The sequence below is a fragment of the Cyanistes caeruleus genome, chromosome 2 (genome assembly GCF_971803275.1).
Source record: "Cyanistes caeruleus chromosome 2, bCyaCae1.hap1.1, whole genome shotgun sequence".
Classification (NCBI taxonomy): Eukaryota; Metazoa; Chordata; class Aves; order Passeriformes; family Paridae; genus Cyanistes; species Cyanistes caeruleus.
This window is the reverse complement of record NC_141702.1, coordinates 48,229,015-48,245,665: the sequence shown is the minus strand read 5'-3', so window position 1 is coordinate 48,245,665 and position 16,651 is coordinate 48,229,015. Positions and strand designations below refer to the sequence as shown.

The 16,651-nt window shown below is 37.5% G+C and overlaps 1 protein-coding gene across 2 annotated transcripts in view; it reads right to left on the bottom strand.

Moving 5' to 3' along the window:
- The window catches only part of NT5DC1 (5'-nucleotidase domain containing 1), a 126,126-nt gene that overhangs the window by 98,362 nt on the left and 11,113 nt on the right, over positions 1 to 16,651 (bottom strand). The window contains exon 1 of one of the 2 annotated variants that reach the window (XM_086876859.1): positions 10,029 to 10,403. The exons of the other annotated variant lie outside the window; for it this stretch is intronic. Within the exon in view, the coding sequence (XP_086732985.1) occupies positions 10,029 to 10,350 (322 nt within the window). The 5' untranslated portion in view covers positions 10,351 to 10,403. Of the gene's footprint in view, positions 1 to 10,028; positions 10,404 to 16,651 lie in introns of those variants that run through there. 2 annotated transcript variants of the gene reach the window in all.

Sequence of the window (16,651 nt, the reverse complement as noted above, 5' to 3'; positions counted from 1 at the left end):
CTAGTAATTATAATCCATAATAGCAATTTTTAAAAAAACAAGTCAGGATTAAGAGAAAAGGCCAATTATTAAAAATAAGACAAATTTCAAGTTAAAGCTGTGAGTGATTACTTTCAGATAACTCCGTTATTTGAAACTAAGCTCATAGTTTATGCTTTGATGGTGTAAAAATTAAGATCACATACTCCAAGTCAAAAAAATAAATATATTCACAGAGTATCCTCAGCATCAAGAACATAACTGGCCAGTTCCCAGCTACTGTAAGGACCTAGCACAACCTTTTCAACCTTTTCTGGAGTTTTGCTTCTCAGAATTTTTTTTTTTTTTTTGAAGGGTGCATGACAGGGAGTGGTTTACTGTTTTATTACAATTTATGTTTAATTAAGATATTCCATGCTTCTTCCTTGTAAGCAGTTGCTTATTGTGGGACTCATTCAAGTCACTTTGTGAGTAACTTGCAGGGCTGTGGTGAAAGTCAGTTCTCTTTTCCCAAATCATGGTGTCACTTCCATGTTACGTGTTTCCACTGACTGTGGGAGTAAGAGACGGAAGCAAAGAGGGGTTTTAGGAAAGCATGCGTAAGTGAATGCTTTCCAGCAACATTCAACAACAATCTGAACACCCAGTCAGCAAATCTGATGAAACACTGCAGACTGCTGCAAATGGCACTGGAGGCTTTGACTTCAGTGCCATTCATGTGGTCCATAGAGACTATTTGGAGTCTTTTTATTGCAGTTAAGCTTAGGACTTAAGCTACTGCATCACCATAATGTGGCTACATTTAAATGGGAAGATGCAGCCAGTACACTACTAAACAGAATGTTCTAAAGTAGCAGGATGGATCGAATTTTATTCCTGACATTCCATTACATTTGTGGAGGGGAGGGAGTGAAGATACCTTCATTCATAAGCAACAACTTTCTAAACCTGCAACTATAAAACAAAGGCACCTTAAGGTTTGCATTTTGAAAACAGCTTTGCAAATAACCTTTCTAGTTTACAATATGCTGTTACTGTAAATACATATACACAAGTGTGTCTGTTGCACATATTTTTGCAAGGGCAAATACATACCACAGCACACCTTTCATATGCACGCTTGGCACTAAATGCATGTTAGTGCTTTGTCGTATGAAATAGCCACAGCAAGAGGGAAAACATACAAAAGCAGTGAGCTCCAATGCTAACGCAACTTCCCACACCCACAAAAAACAAAACCTCAAGCCAAAGAAGTGGCATGAGATAGCAAAATAGGGTGGAGCTCAGGTTAATCACAAGGACAACGGGTTTGCCTGTATATACCTTTAGACCCCACAATCATCCCTATTTATGCAGAGACACATAGAGATTATTCACCTTACTGCCCAGAGGGAGGCAAGGCAGGAAGCGAGGCTGCTGGGCAAATATCAGTGTAAATTATTGGTGCTTTTGTAACATAAGTGTGCCTGCTTTGGGGGTATTTATGATTTAGGCAAGAAATTAGCACAAAACTTTGTGTGCATGAAACTGTCTCCTGCTGTTCTTAACCAAATATTGTCAAATTAGCAACAACCACACTTCCCACTGAGGGCTGTATATTTAAATGCTTTAAAAAAATCAAAAGCTATTTTTGGATTTATACGAACCAAAAAAGGGGCTGGAGCTGTGTTTTTTCAAGGAGGAAATAAACTTTCTGCCCATATATTTGCTACCTCTGTCAAAAGTGGATGACTTGACTCTCATAAGAGTTTATAGGGACTAATTTTTTAAATAAAGCACCTTGAGAAGTTACACAAAAAAACCTGAGGACAGAGGTTTTTTTCCCTGAAAGACTAAAAGAAACTGAATACATATGTGGGGAGTAGAAATGCCATTTCAGATATGCAAACTCTCTGAAAATCACTGACCAGGTCAGGCATGCAAGCTTAATGGAGAAAGCAGGCTTTAGTCTGAAGACCCCTGCAACAAAAAGGGTTATTTACAAAAATAGTACAAGAATAGTGCTGTACTATAGGATGGTTAGGAAGAAGAATAGAAGAAAAGAACTGTTCAACAATACATTGAATAAATTATTGCACCAGTTTAAGTTAAAACATTAAACCAGACCTCTAGTAAGCAAAGGTATTAGCACAATTGGAAGCAGTACAGACTTGATGGTCCACTGGTCCCATTCAGTACGGTAACTTGTGTTCTAGGATATTTGCCATAATACATAAAAGCCAAAAAAAAGCTGAAGAGTGTGGAATTAAACAAAGACATGGAGCAGGTAAAATTCAGCCCACGTTAACCTGTCATTTCACAGGACAGCCACAGGGTTCAGGGCCACCAGCTCAGTCTTTTGGTTGGAACAGTAACAGGTGTTCCTTCTGTACCTACCATGCATGAGAACTGACAGTAGTACACATCATTTGTTACTATTCTTATAACTCCTACAAAATTGAATACTATATATGAATATCAAAGAAGTCCGCAATTGGCAGAAGAGTTTTAATACACAGATAATTTTATGTGTAGGTATCTTTTCTTAAAGCAAAGTGCACTATATATTTAATTCTACAGTTTCATCCTTAATCAGCAAAGTTGTTTCTTGTCTCTTATTTTGACCTTCAGTTTTAAAAGATTATTCAGAGTCACAAATGATTCAGGGACTGAGAGTTACTGCCTATTTAGTACGGAACTTCAATATAATGATGCTGAATCATTATAAGATTTGTTAAAAAAAAAAAAAAAAAAAGAAGTTGCAATCTGTCATTACAGTCCATTAAGCAAGACTGGTTTAACAAAATCTCTTAAGAGCTAATACCATGACCAGGTTTGATCCACCAACACTAAAATAAGCATTACTTTAAATTTACTAAACTGAAATCCGCAAACATCACCCTGTATTCATACTTGCAAAATTAAGCAGTGTGGATTTCAGTACATTTGTTACAACCAGACACAGTAAAGTTCTCCTTCTGTAAGGTGAACTAACATTTCAAAATTTCATAATACAGAAACATTACTTGCATTATACGTGTAGTAGTATACCTCCAACATCAAAACAGAAGTCTAGAGATACAACATGAAGATAATCTCCTAAAATAACTGCTTAAAGCAATCAGGTTCTCTGACAACTCCCTTATTAACATCTTAATTGGTTTGAAGTTCTTCACTTGTATCCCAGTGAACAATTACTCTCATAAATAGTCTCTAGTTAATTACATAAATGGTCCCTACAAACTTTAGTGAGGTTACTCCTGAAAGAAACAGCTCACCAAAGTTCAAAATGTATAGGTCTTTCCTTAAAACATTTACAGAGAAATTTAAATGAACACTTGGAATTACTAACCTTACTTACTAGTTCATATTTTTTCCTAATGCTACCTGTATCAATTCTAAAAACAGAGGGGCTATAAAATTTTAGAAAAAAACAAGCTATGAGCAATACAATCTCATAAAAAATAAGAAATCCAAGAAAATAATGAGAAAAAAAACTAACAAAAAAAGCCCCTTAAGAGAATCTAGGATGAATGCCCAAAATAGCTCTCCCCCACCCCTAAAAAACACACTTAGACACACACAGGTAATTACTGCTTACTGATTTTGGGGGAGGAGCTTATGTCCAGCAGTCACCCAACTAAGAGGAAAACCAGATAAATACTCAAGGGTGCACTTGAAATCATCAGCTTCTGCTCACTCACCAGTGGCAGAAGAACTCCTCAGCAGAGGAGGATTCACTCCTCTACCACTCTGCATTGGAGCTCCACAACATTTTGGTATGTCATGATTTCATTTTATTCTCTTTGGTTTGAAGGTAACTTCTTCAGGATGCCTGTTTTGTGGAGGGAAAAGGGTTGATACTTTAAGGGCCAGTGACAGAATCGTCACTGCCATTGGGGCTGTTTGTAAGGTTACAGGTAAAAATCAGGTTTCACCCTTGGTGAGATTTTTGCCACTGATGCTGAAGGAACCAGGACTTCGTCTTTTTCTATAGCCTTAGACAGAGGCAGTAAGATCATGGAAGTGTTTATGTATTTTCACTGAAAACTTTTCTTCTTTTCAGGAGTTTTGGTATATGGAACTCCTGAACTTACTTTGGAGGTCTAGTTAAAATAATCACTGTTTCTGAACACTGTTGCCTTGAACAGGGTGCCAATCAAAATTATTATTTCCTAAGAGTGAGACTATTGTCTCTAATCTATACAACAGCTCCATCCTTCAAAGTGATAACAGTGCTGATACCCTTTTTCTTAGAGCATTTTTCAAAACTAGTGAAAGCAGATGGAAGTAAGCACAAAATAACATTACTTTTAATATCAACAGTTTAAGAAAACTCATCTATTCATGCTCCAAAACCAGAGCTAAACAGCTTTTCATTACAACAAACTTTCTCTACCTTCTCTAACACAGAACAGATTTGGAAACATGCATTTACAAGTATCTTTACTGCTGCTGTTTTGTCTGAACATTGTCCATGGTGGTGATGGATATTTTTCTGAGCGATACCAGAAACAATCCAGCATCAAGGGGCCACATTTTCTACCATACAACGTAAAGAGTCAAGGTAAGTTTACTATCTTTTAATAATAAACTAACACAATTATTCCTAGAGGTTCAATACATGAACAAAAGCTCTTTGCTTATACTACTGGCATTAAAAGTTCACTAACAATTTAGATTTATTGAAATAATTTTATCACTGAAGAAAGAATATAGAGCAGAAACAAAGTAACAACCCCAGATCTCTGCTTCAATATTGGGAGTAACACATCATGATTGTGTACATAAGGATGTACAACATAATATTCAAATTTCTTGATTCAGCACTGGGGTTTCTAGCAACAGACCTGTTACCTACAACTTAATCTACATTCAAGAACTTTTACATATGTTGTCATGTTATCTGTACTCAAAACAGACCTTAGGAGTGAATTCAAATATATATATATGATACATATGGGCAAATGAAGAACCCATTTAAAGCATAGAAAGACAAAATAAAATGATATATAGTTGTAAAAATGTGCCATAAAGTTCAATATAGCTTTTCAGGAGTGATTTAAGCTTATGCTTTAATCATCAGGATAAGGACATAGTAATATAACAATTCTAGCATTAGTATATTTTAAAACCCCCTCTTCATTGCAGAAATTAGTCTTATGGCAGCTTGGATAGGCAATACATAACTGCAATGCTACACTGTTCAATCTTATTTCTGATTATCCTCTCTGTCCCTTTAAGTCAAGCAGGTGGCTATCCCTAATGTTTGAAACTATTTGAGTTCTGTTTTATTTTCCATGCTTAGGCCAACATCTTCCTTAAAAATCTTGGAACTCAAAGCTCTAATCCATAATGACTATTCAAAGTTGTTGTCACTAAAATTAAGAGAAGTGAATCTTCCTTGTAAACATACTACCTTAACCCCTGAGAATAGCATTATTTTCTTTCAGACATCTTCAGACTATTCAAAATAGCTTTCTTTTTTTGCTGTATCTCATTCACTTTTAGTTGAAGTAATCACATTTGGGAGGAAACAAGGAAACTGAATCAGGGGTTCAGAAAACAGCATTAGCAAATAAGCTTCTCTTCACCAGAAAAATGACATGGGCACATGTGGAGAGCAGAATTGCTGCTCAGGGCATTGCACCCACATTACCTTCATTCAGAGGTTTTTCATTCAGAATAGCTCTGCAGACAGTTCCTATGGACTGTCAGATGGTGAGCAGCACACATGGAGCCCAAAGAGACTCTGGTCTCATACCAGCTGGTGTCAGTACTGGCCCCATACCAACCAGCTACAACCCACATGCTCCAAGAATCTCTGCAGTAAGAAACAAGTGAGAGCAGCATGGCTGGGAACCTTACCCTCCAAATATTTTCCTGGGCTGTACCAAAATACTGTCACAGTTTCATCCCTTGTCTAGGACTTGTCTAGGACTTCCTGGAATCCTATCACTCCCAGATCAGATTTAGGTACATGCATATAAACAGCTACTCTGAGGACTTGCTAACTAGAATTCTCACTGAGTTAAATGCTGCATTTCCTTCCTCCTCCCTCATTAACTTTTCATTGTGTTTTTCCATTACTTTACCCACAATAGTTTACATATTTTTACTATTTTTAAGTGAAGTATAATATCTGCTTGGCTATCCTCTACCATCCTTCACTTCTCCTCATAATGGTTCTTCTTTCCCCCTCTATAGAAAACATTTGGGAAGTGGGAAACCAGCAACAAATTAAGCAAGAATCAGGGTAGACAGAAAATGGTGTGAAAAGGGGAAATGAACTGTCCTAAGTTTTCACTTTTATATACAAACACAGAATCTAATGTGTCTAAATTCATATTTAGAATGAGAATGATTATATTAAAATCTGAGAAATAGAAAATGCTCTCAATTTAGGAAATGTAACAGAAGACTATATATAGCAGGAACAGCCTACAGTTTTACAGACATGCAAGTCCAGTCAGTCAAAAGTGCTTGACTAATTTTGATTTGGTGAGCAAGCATTGAAATGGAGGATTGTTATTCATGGGTCTGGAAAACAAGCATCCTATAAAGAGTTTTTAGAAGAATTTAAGGAGGGAAGATTGCTGGAGATCCTCACTTCTAATCTGAGATGATCTCAGAAGAGTAAAAGAGGAGCCTAGAGAACCAAATCAATTCAGCTTTTGTCTAGCGAATTGTTCCATTTCCAAGTAGCTCAAATAGCAATGGCAAGCTTTTCATCATAGCTTACTTTCCCAATTTGATCACCAAACATCGATTTCTACAGATATAGCTACCAATAATTTATCTTTTTGCTTTGTATAGCTTTGTCAAAAACCAGCCTGGAACTGAAATTCCAGTTTAAACCCAAACTGGTGACTCAGGACAACATAAAACAGATCACATAATTTCTGCTCGCAACCAAAGACTAATAAAGCTTCGTTTAGTTTGGTAAAATTGTTTAAAAAATCTTAGTCTTGACAGCTCTCCAGAAAATATTTTTTAAACCAGTATCTCTTTGGCTTGAAATATTTGAAAAGCCCAAGGTGAAAACAATAATTGAATGAGGCCTCACTATTCAGCAGTGTTTAAATAAGCCATTACTGCAGGTTATGTTAAAATCTACATATTTAATTCAATACATATATGGGGTTTGATTGCACTAGAGAATGTAAACCAATTTTGCATCAAGGTATGTGCTGAGACATGTAAAAGAGTAGCCAATCCATACTTCAGTGTTCTTGATATAAATTCTACTTTATTAATGGATTTAGCAGTCTTTTCCTCAGTGGAATAACCATTGCTTTTAGGGAGCACAATTAAAATTACAATTTTAATCTAAAAACAGCACAACTTTGGAACAATACAGCTCACAGAAAATCTCCATAACATCATAAGTGCTTACAATGCCTTTAACATCTTAGGCAAAATTGGCAGGATGCTCCATTCTGTGAACCCAGGACTGATATCTGCATCTAAAATATGGTAAAAGTAATAAGGAGATGTACTCTGACCTAAAGTCTGATGCAATTTGCCACCAAAAAAAATTGTCAATATATCACAAATAAATCACAGACCACGCTTGTTTTCTATGTGTAGCATTTTAACAGCTATCTTCCTTTTCATGGCCTTAAGAAGGATGAGATAGGAAGATGTGCAAAATATATTGGTATACATTTGTGCTGATTTTATGCATCAGTAGAAAAGAAAATGCACTCTCTGCACTTTCTAGATAAGAACAATTTCCCTGTCAATACACGAAGAAGGCAACCTTGCAGATCCAATAACAAAGCAAAATCAGATGTTTTTCATAAGCATACCTCTATTATTTTAAAAAAACCCAAACCAATATGTAGAAGAATAGTTTCCTCTTTCATCTCACTTTTGGTTCAACAAGACTAGCCACATATTGGAATATGCAGTTTATTATCTAAGAGACAGATGAATAGTCATTGTATTAACTTTCATATGTGTGTATATATATATATATATATATATATATATATATATATATATGCAATACATACACTGGTCTTTTTGTGAGAGACTGAAAGGAAAAATTGTACCTGATGAAATTGCTGATCAATTAATATTTTCTAAATAAGCATTCAATAGAATGTGTTGCCATTATAAAAAACAGAATCCATGCTCTTTTTGTATCTTTCAGGTTTTATTTTCAAAATGACTTCTTAAGTTCACATCCATCACAGATATGTCAGTTTGTTCTATAATGCTGCCAGTTGTTGCAAACTGTTGAAGTAGTACCACAGTATCTGTGTTAAACTTGTATGTAATGTCCAACAAATCAGCATGCTAATTTCAACATAAATTTGCTGGCTCCTCCAAGGCACACATAAAACTAAGCAGTGAACTTTTTTGTTTACTTCTCTATTTGTGACATTTGGTTAAGTGGCTCCACCTGCTGTTTTGGTAACTAAGAAAATGAAGTAGTATTAAAAAAACCTATAATAGTGCCAGAATTCTGACAGCAGTAAAATGAATTATCAGTTGTGACCTTGCTACTGAGTAAATATTTTATGACAGAAAAAACTCTTTCAGACAATATCTGAAAATATAACATTCATATACTTACAAAAGAACCAGTGCCATGGGCCATTTTTGAAAGTAGGGGGCAGAGAAGAACAAAATTTTCACTACTTAAATGTAACATCAAGTTGCTTCTGAAAAGCTGCTGCACCTGCACAGACAACTTTCTGTGATTTCATTCATCAAATCTGATGACCTGCTAAATCTGTGACCTGTCTGGGATTTTTTTTCTTCATACTTAATAGTCTGCATCTACTTGCACAGCATTTTTTAACCTCTCTGATGACACTGAATGTATTGAAGCAAAAAAAAAAAAAATTTCTAGAGGTCTTATATGACACATTTCCAACAAATTTGCACTTGTTACTTGTATGGGCCATGGAACACTTTTACTCTGAATGTCAGGCCTTTAGTGACCAACACAGCAGCTGAAACTTGACTTCTACAAGGTTGAGGTTAAATTAACCCTTCATGCATTTTACCACCATGCTACATTGTCTGCAAATATGTTGTTGATCAACCTGGCTGATTTGGTTTCCTCTCTCTTACAGGTGTGCAGGTAAGGGGGGAACAAGGACCCCCTGGTCCCCCAGGCCCCGTTGGACCAAGAGGACAACCAGGTCCTGCAGGAAAGCCAGGGTTTGGAAGTCCAGGTCCCCAGGGTCCTCCCGGTCCCCCAGGACCACCTGGGTTCTCTGCAGTCGGAAAGCCAGGAGTGCCAGGTCTACCAGGAAAGCCAGGAGCAAGAGGACTAAATGGTGAAAAAGGAGAACCTGGACCTGTTGGACTCCCAGGAGCAAGAGGGCCACAAGGGCCCCCTGGCACCCCCGGCCCCGCAGGACTGACTGTCCCTGGCAAGCCAGGACCACAGGGCCCTCCAGGAGCTCAGGGGCCAAGAGGCCTCCCTGGTGAGAAGGGAGAGCCAGGTATCCCAGGTATAAATGGACAAAAGGGAGAAAACGGATTTGGAATTCCAGGCCGCCCAGGTGGCAGGGGTCTTCCAGGCCCACAGGGACCCCGGGGCCCCCCTGGTCCTGCTGGGATAGGGAAGCCTGGTGAAAACGGCCTGCCAGGTCAGCCAGGTCTGAAAGGTGACCGAGGTTTTCCAGGTGCACCTGGAGCAGTTGGTCTCCCAGGTCCCCAGGGTCTCCCGGGTGAACCTGGAGAAGTCGGCATCGGCAAGCCTGGGCCAATGGGACCACCAGGAGCAGCAGGTATCCCTGGAGCCAAGGGACATCCTGGACCTGCAGGGTTGCCTGGATCCCCAGGACTGCCAGGTTTTGGAAAGCCAGGATTGCCAGGGATGAAGGGACACAGAGGGCCTGAAGGTCCTCCTGGCCTTCCAGGACCTAAAGGAGACCAAGGTCCAGCTGGTGTGCCAGGAGAACCAGGGCCGGTCGGGCCACCAGGGAGCATGGGCCCTCATGGACTCAAAGGTTTGCCCGGTGAGAATGGCCTACCTGGGCCCAAAGGTGACATGGGCCCTGCAGGCCACCCAGGATTCCCAGGGGCCAAGGGGGAACGAGGCCTACCAGGATTAGAGGGAAAACCGGGATACCCAGGTGAGCAGGGTCTTGCTGGTCCTAAGGGACACCCAGGGCTCCCAGGTCCAAAAGGCGATACAGGTCCTGCTGGGCTACCTGGGCTGCCTGGTCCAATGGGTCCGCAAGGAGCCAAGGGAGTGCCAGGGACCAACGGTGAGCCCGGCCCCAGAGGGCCTTCAGGAATACCTGGGATCAGAGGTCCCATTGGCCCCCCTGGTCTGCCAGGGGCTCCTGGTGCGAAGGGTGAGCCAGGAGCACCAGGACTGCCAGGCCCAGCAGGCATTTCCACGAAAGGCTTAAGTGGACCCATGGGACCACCTGGACCCCCTGGGCCTAAAGGCAGCAATGGTGAGCCTGGCTTGCCCGGCCCCCCAGGTCCTCCTGGTCCCCCTGGCCAAGCTGTAATGCCCGAAGGCTATGTTAAAGCAGGAGAGTCTCGGGAGCTATCAGGGATATCTTTCATCAAAGGAGGTGTAAACCAAGCTCTGACAGGAATGCCAGTGTCTGCTTTCAGTGTCATCCTCTCAAAAGCCTACCCTGCAGCAACAGTCCCCATCAAATTTGATAAAATCTTGTACAATAGGCAGCAACACTATGACCCCAGAACAGGAATCTTCACCTGCAGGATCCCTGGACTGTACTATTTCTCCTACCATGTACATGCAAAAGGAACAAACGTTTGGGTTGCACTCTACAAAAATGGCACCCCAATTATGTACACCTATGATGAGTACAAGAAAGGATACCTTGACCAGGCCTCTGGCAGTGCTGTCATTGATCTCATGGAGAATGATCAAGTATGGCTCCAACTGCCCAATTCAGAATCTAATGGTCTCTACTCCTCTGAATATGTTCACTCTTCTTTCTCAGGTTTCCTGTTTTCTCACATCTAATATCCCACTTACCCTGTCCTGACACACTCTCCTTCAGACCATTTTAACCACGTACTGATCTGATTTGTCCTTAGCAGGTCATGCAACTTTTGCAACAGGAATGGAGGAGGGAACGACTAATTGGAAGAGAGTGGTTCAACCCTAGTAGAATAATATTGTATTGTTTTAGAGAATTGTCATAAAAAAATGTTTTGAATGATAATTAATTGTCTGACTGAATGCAACATTAAAATTTTATGAATTAATATAATACAGCAGTCTCTGTCCTTTTTTCTTTTTTTTCTTTTAAAAGGAAAATCAGAATTTCTAACTATCACACCTCATAACACAATAAAGGATGCTAAATTATATTTCACTATATTGGAATTAACTGAAGGCATTTTATTCCAAGTAAATGGTCTCAAATACACCACAGTCACCTCAACAGCTGAACAGTACACTTCAGGAACATTCTAAATCCAGCTTCATCTTTAAGCTATCCAACAGGAGACAAGAATGACAACCCTAATAGAGTGCATATCATAATCACAGTTTTCATTTAGTTCTACTGTTCTTACTAATTAATAATTACCTTGGAGAAAGGTACATTTACAAATTACTACATGCTACTGAAGATCTAAAGTTTCACAATATGAAAAAACAACCAGATTTGAAGCCTCAAAATCCACTTGGCTTTCTTTAATGCACATTGATGCAACAAACTAGTTCAATATTTTTGAATCTCCTAACATTCTGTAACTTTCAGAGTACTATAAAAAAACATTGACCAAATCCAAACCTTAAAAACATATCCTCACAAGCATGCAGACACATACAAAAACAGAACAGCTTAAACACCTCGAAACTGGAGATAATCCTTGCCCTGATTTTTCCCAAACCATTCATCCCTTTAAAGCACAATAGTGTAAGGAATATATTTTACTTATTGAGTAAATTTATCAGATGATGGCAGTAATTAAACAGTAGACATAATCATATTTACCATACAAATACATCTCACAAAAAGTAGTCATTTCATCAATTTATTATGCTACTATGAAAAGTCAGCCTATGAATTATGAAACCTTAAAAGTTTGATCACACATTTCTTCCAATGACAGCTGCCATTCGTGTGCTTTAAAAGTATCATATGCATGTATGATATATATATCAGTTCATAAAACCTTATGAACCCTTAAAACTACTATAGTTGGCTTCTTTTTTTTTTTAAACAGAAGCTTTTAATCACTTGCACTGAAAGTATGTAGGCCTATGTTTAAAATTTTTTTGATATTACCATTTCTTCATGAAAGCAGAACTTGAGGCTTGTTATGTTACATACATTCAAAATCAGCAATATCCTAAATACTTGATAATATACTGGGATTAATAAAAAAGCTAGGATACATTTTGCTTGATGGTTGACCCATCACAAGCAAAACCATATTATGTTTTGGAAACTGTAAAGACCTACCATGAAGTAGGTTAAATTCTTTAACTTGAAGATTTTTTTTTTTTCCTTTCTAAGCGCTGCTAAGGAAACTTGTGGTTAAGGCAGTAATTCAGTAAATGAACATTAGCTAAACAGCTCTTCCTAGTATTTAAACATAGCATGACCTGCTGCCTATCCACTCTACCAACTTGGAACTTTTGTTTCAGAAACAAATAGAGGAACTGGATATGGGAGCTGGGAAATATGACTAAGTAGTAGGCTTCTGATTAATTACTTTACATATGAAATGTATGCCAAAGCACATGCTTGAAATTGTTGGAGATGCTTGGTGCTCAGCAGCTCAGAACCACATTGCCCAGTGATTCCAATTAACTTAGAAGAAACTGGGCCCAGGCAGCATTTTTAAAAGCATAGTTCATTAACCCTTGTCATCCATCCATCCATCCATCCATCCATCCATCCATCCATCCATCCATCCACTTTAAATCTGGTTTTGTCCTTTATGTCTTTGTTCCTTGAACATGTGGGACTTCAGGTAAGTCTACAGCTTGGAACCTCATGCCTGGCTTTTTAAAGTCTTTTCATAATTGCTCAGGTATTAACTCACTGAAAAAGCAACTCGAAAATCTGAAAAGCTATAGATGACACAGCAAATTGTGGCAAAAGCACAGCTTTGATTTTAGCTTTGGATTTTCAGTTTAGAGGGGACCTTAAGAAGGTCTGTAAGATTTTTAAGTTTGTTTTTTAATATTTTCTCCACAAGAAGATTAGCAATCTATCTAAAGATAAAACCCTTCCAAAGCCACTGTTTCTTCTGGATTTTGCATATGAATGGAAAGAAAATCCAATGTGAGACTCAAATGAAAACTTAAGAGCCTGTAATAGTACAAAATCACTTCTAAACAAGTACTGAAATTTCTGAAGCCTTACGTGATCAAAAACATGAAGCACCCAAACAATCCCTTCTGTATTTAGTTGGAAATCACAGCAAAGAAATGTAGCAAATTTAGTTTTCACTTGCTTCTTTGGTACATCTTTTCACAATTAAGACAAATAAAGATATAACTGTTACATCAGCATTAGGAACTACTAATATTTGGCACAATTTTTGGAAGACTTTTCCTTTTGGCCATCTTTGCTTTTTGTGTCTTATACCTGAAGTTCCGTACTAAAGATAAAACATACATATCAAGACATCTAGATTCATTATCTTCTGCCAAGACCATAAACTTGTGATAAAAAATGTGTATCCCAACAAGCCTTGTTATGGGCAATTTATGACGTCTGCTGCCATATCAGCCATGATTTTTTTACTTCCAAAATGAAATATAATCTTATAAACTGATTGAAAATATTACAAGTACATAATTTTAACTATATTGCCACAGATGGCACAGTTTTCAGAAGTGTCAGGAAAATTACAGGGAAAGTAAGTCTTCAAGAGAGGGAAAGTAGCCTTTAAGACAAGAAATTTTACAAATTTCTGTTTTAAGAAGTTATACTTGGCAACATTTCCAAACAAAAGCCATTGATTTTTCTGTCAAAAAAATCATCAAATCTGAAATTTTTCAGAAGGAAATAATTATACAATACTTCAAGCTTTTATTAGCTCTGAAGAGCACACTTTGTTTCCATAATATGTCCACATAATAGTGTAAAATAAATTGCCCCATGATGTTTTCTTTAAAATTGCTTTTACTGCTATCTATAAAACATCCACTAAATCCAATGCAGTCAAGGTAATGTTAATCAGCTTACAGTCACAAAATATTCCAGTAATAAGACTAAAGTACTGAGAATAAAATGGATTCCCAAGTAACATAATGCTCAGCAGGGATATGAACTGCAGAGAGCTCTCTTACAGGTATTACTAGGTAAGAAATGACCACATTGCAAATGTCTGTGTCCACTGCTATCTGACACCATGCTTTTCTGATAGTATTGTTTCATGGATTTTCCTTTTTTCTTTTTTTTGAATTATTTTTCACAACGGAATGCCCAAAATAACATGACTATTTGGGAGCCCCCTTACTTTCCTTTTGCAAGCCTCAGCTCTTCACTTTTTACAAGGAGAAGAGTGGGTTAATATCCTTCATCAAGCTGAGTCAGGACAATCATGCCTATCTGAAAGAGCCATCCAAAAAAAATATCATAGGGCAATTATCTAAGGCAATTACCATAGCTAAGACAATGAAAAGCAAAATCTATCAGACACCTGATTATGATCAAAAAAATTCTGTGAAAAAGGGAAGGGACATAGAGACACAAGGGCATACTGACAACAAATCAAAGTGAACTGCAAACACTCAGTGAATTTCAAAAAATAAAGTGGTCAGTCGTTCTGCTCCGCCACTGACAATGGCACCACTAAGACGACGTTTTGAGTTGGGAACTTTGCGTCCCCTCAACTGACCACTTAATAAGTTTACTTTTGAAATTTTACCTTGACTAACTGTTAATGAACACTATTTTTCTCTGAAGGGTTAAACCCTCTACGAGACATGGAGTTAAGTCAAAAGGCTGTGGTTTTCAGGCCAGATTCTGGGTTGTGAAAGACATTGGGGTTTCCGGGTATGTAGATGTTGGGATCCAGGTTTGAGAGTTTCCCCAGGAAGTTACGTGAGATGTGGAATTGAGAAAAATAAATCACTGTCAGCATTAGTGCTGACAGTGATTAGTACCCTCATTCTTGTGTCACAGAGGGCCCTGAAGCAAAAAGAGATGCTTCATGGGAATATCACTGGTAAGTGATACAGGAAGAAGTTATCTCTGGTTCTTCTGACTCCGTTTAGTGCTTTAGGTACTTGACCATGTTATTTAATGGAAAATAAAACCACTGTGAAGCCTTTCAAAATGATGCATGACAGAGTATATCACTTTCTTGTATTACAGTATTTAAGTAGAACATATTATCTGCATTGTCTCACTTCTGATATTACAGAGTTTTAACCAATAAAACTTATTCCTATCAGTTACTACACTTTCCTATATTTTTTAACACTCTTATGCATGCATGTGTCTCTGACAGAAGCTGGAAAGGATTAAGTAATATCACAAACTTTGTTTTCAGATTCCAGATTTACATATAGAAATAGGTACCTGATTGATAGATATAAGCATAAATGTCCAAGTGTACACACAAGCAGACACATATAAATAAAACTTAGAAACTAAGCAATTACTTGTATGACTCCAAAGTTTAGACTAACTTTTTTTGGATGTCATTAATTTTCAAATAACACTTTTAAAAATTCTTCTTTTTGCTGCATGATCCATGCCTTTTTTAAAAAAGAGCTCTCACAGTTTGAAGAAGAGAATTAACAAAAATTCTAAAAAAAAAATTACAGTTGATTAGGGTTGATTTTGTATCAGCAGAAAAGAAAGGATAAATTTATTTTTGTGTATGCTTGAATTCCTAGGGCAATTCATAACTCCCAGTCACACTCTAAGCTCCAAGGGAAACACAGTAACAGCAACAAAACAGAGCAGTTTGGAAATATCTTGCTGGTTTTTACCATTTTTACCAAATTTGATACCTGGTATCAATTTCCATTTTTGCTTGGAATTCCTCTGAAACAATTTTGTCAATTACATTTGGAAGGAATACAGAAAGTGAGACAGCTGAGGTGAACAAAAAATGAGTTCTAAGAAGGTAAAGACTGCACCTGCATCTAGTGAATGTTTCATCAACTAAGGTAGTTAAGAATTCAGAACTGAGCTGCATATAAATGTTTTAGAAGAAATATTGTTAAAAATTATTTCAATTAACTGTGTGCACACACAATTGTTAGCCTTTATAATCAACTTATTATTTTGTATGCCTGATAATGTCTTGCTGAACAGCATCTAAGATGTTTTCCAATTCTAATTTATATTATAGCATTATAATGTTATAACAGAAACACTGTTATTGAAAAATGGTCTTCTGCAAATTTTAGGAAGTTCAAAACCTCTCTATTGTGTCAATACTACATGAGGAATTCTAATCAAAACTAGATTGCTAAAGAAAATCATCAAATATGAGTTAGTACTTGAATTTCTTTCCCCAATTCATTTCTGGTTTTCTGTATCATTACAAGATCATAAGGAATAGATTCAAAACACAGTTCAAGGGTATCCACATTAACATATCAATCACAGTAAGAAACCATTTTTCCTTCTAAAATGAGTTACAATAGCAATAAAAATTGAAATATTGAGTGAAATAGCACATCAGAAATGTTATTAAAGATATCAAAGCAGTGAAATGAAACAGAAATAGTTATGATAAAGATGTTTTATTCCAG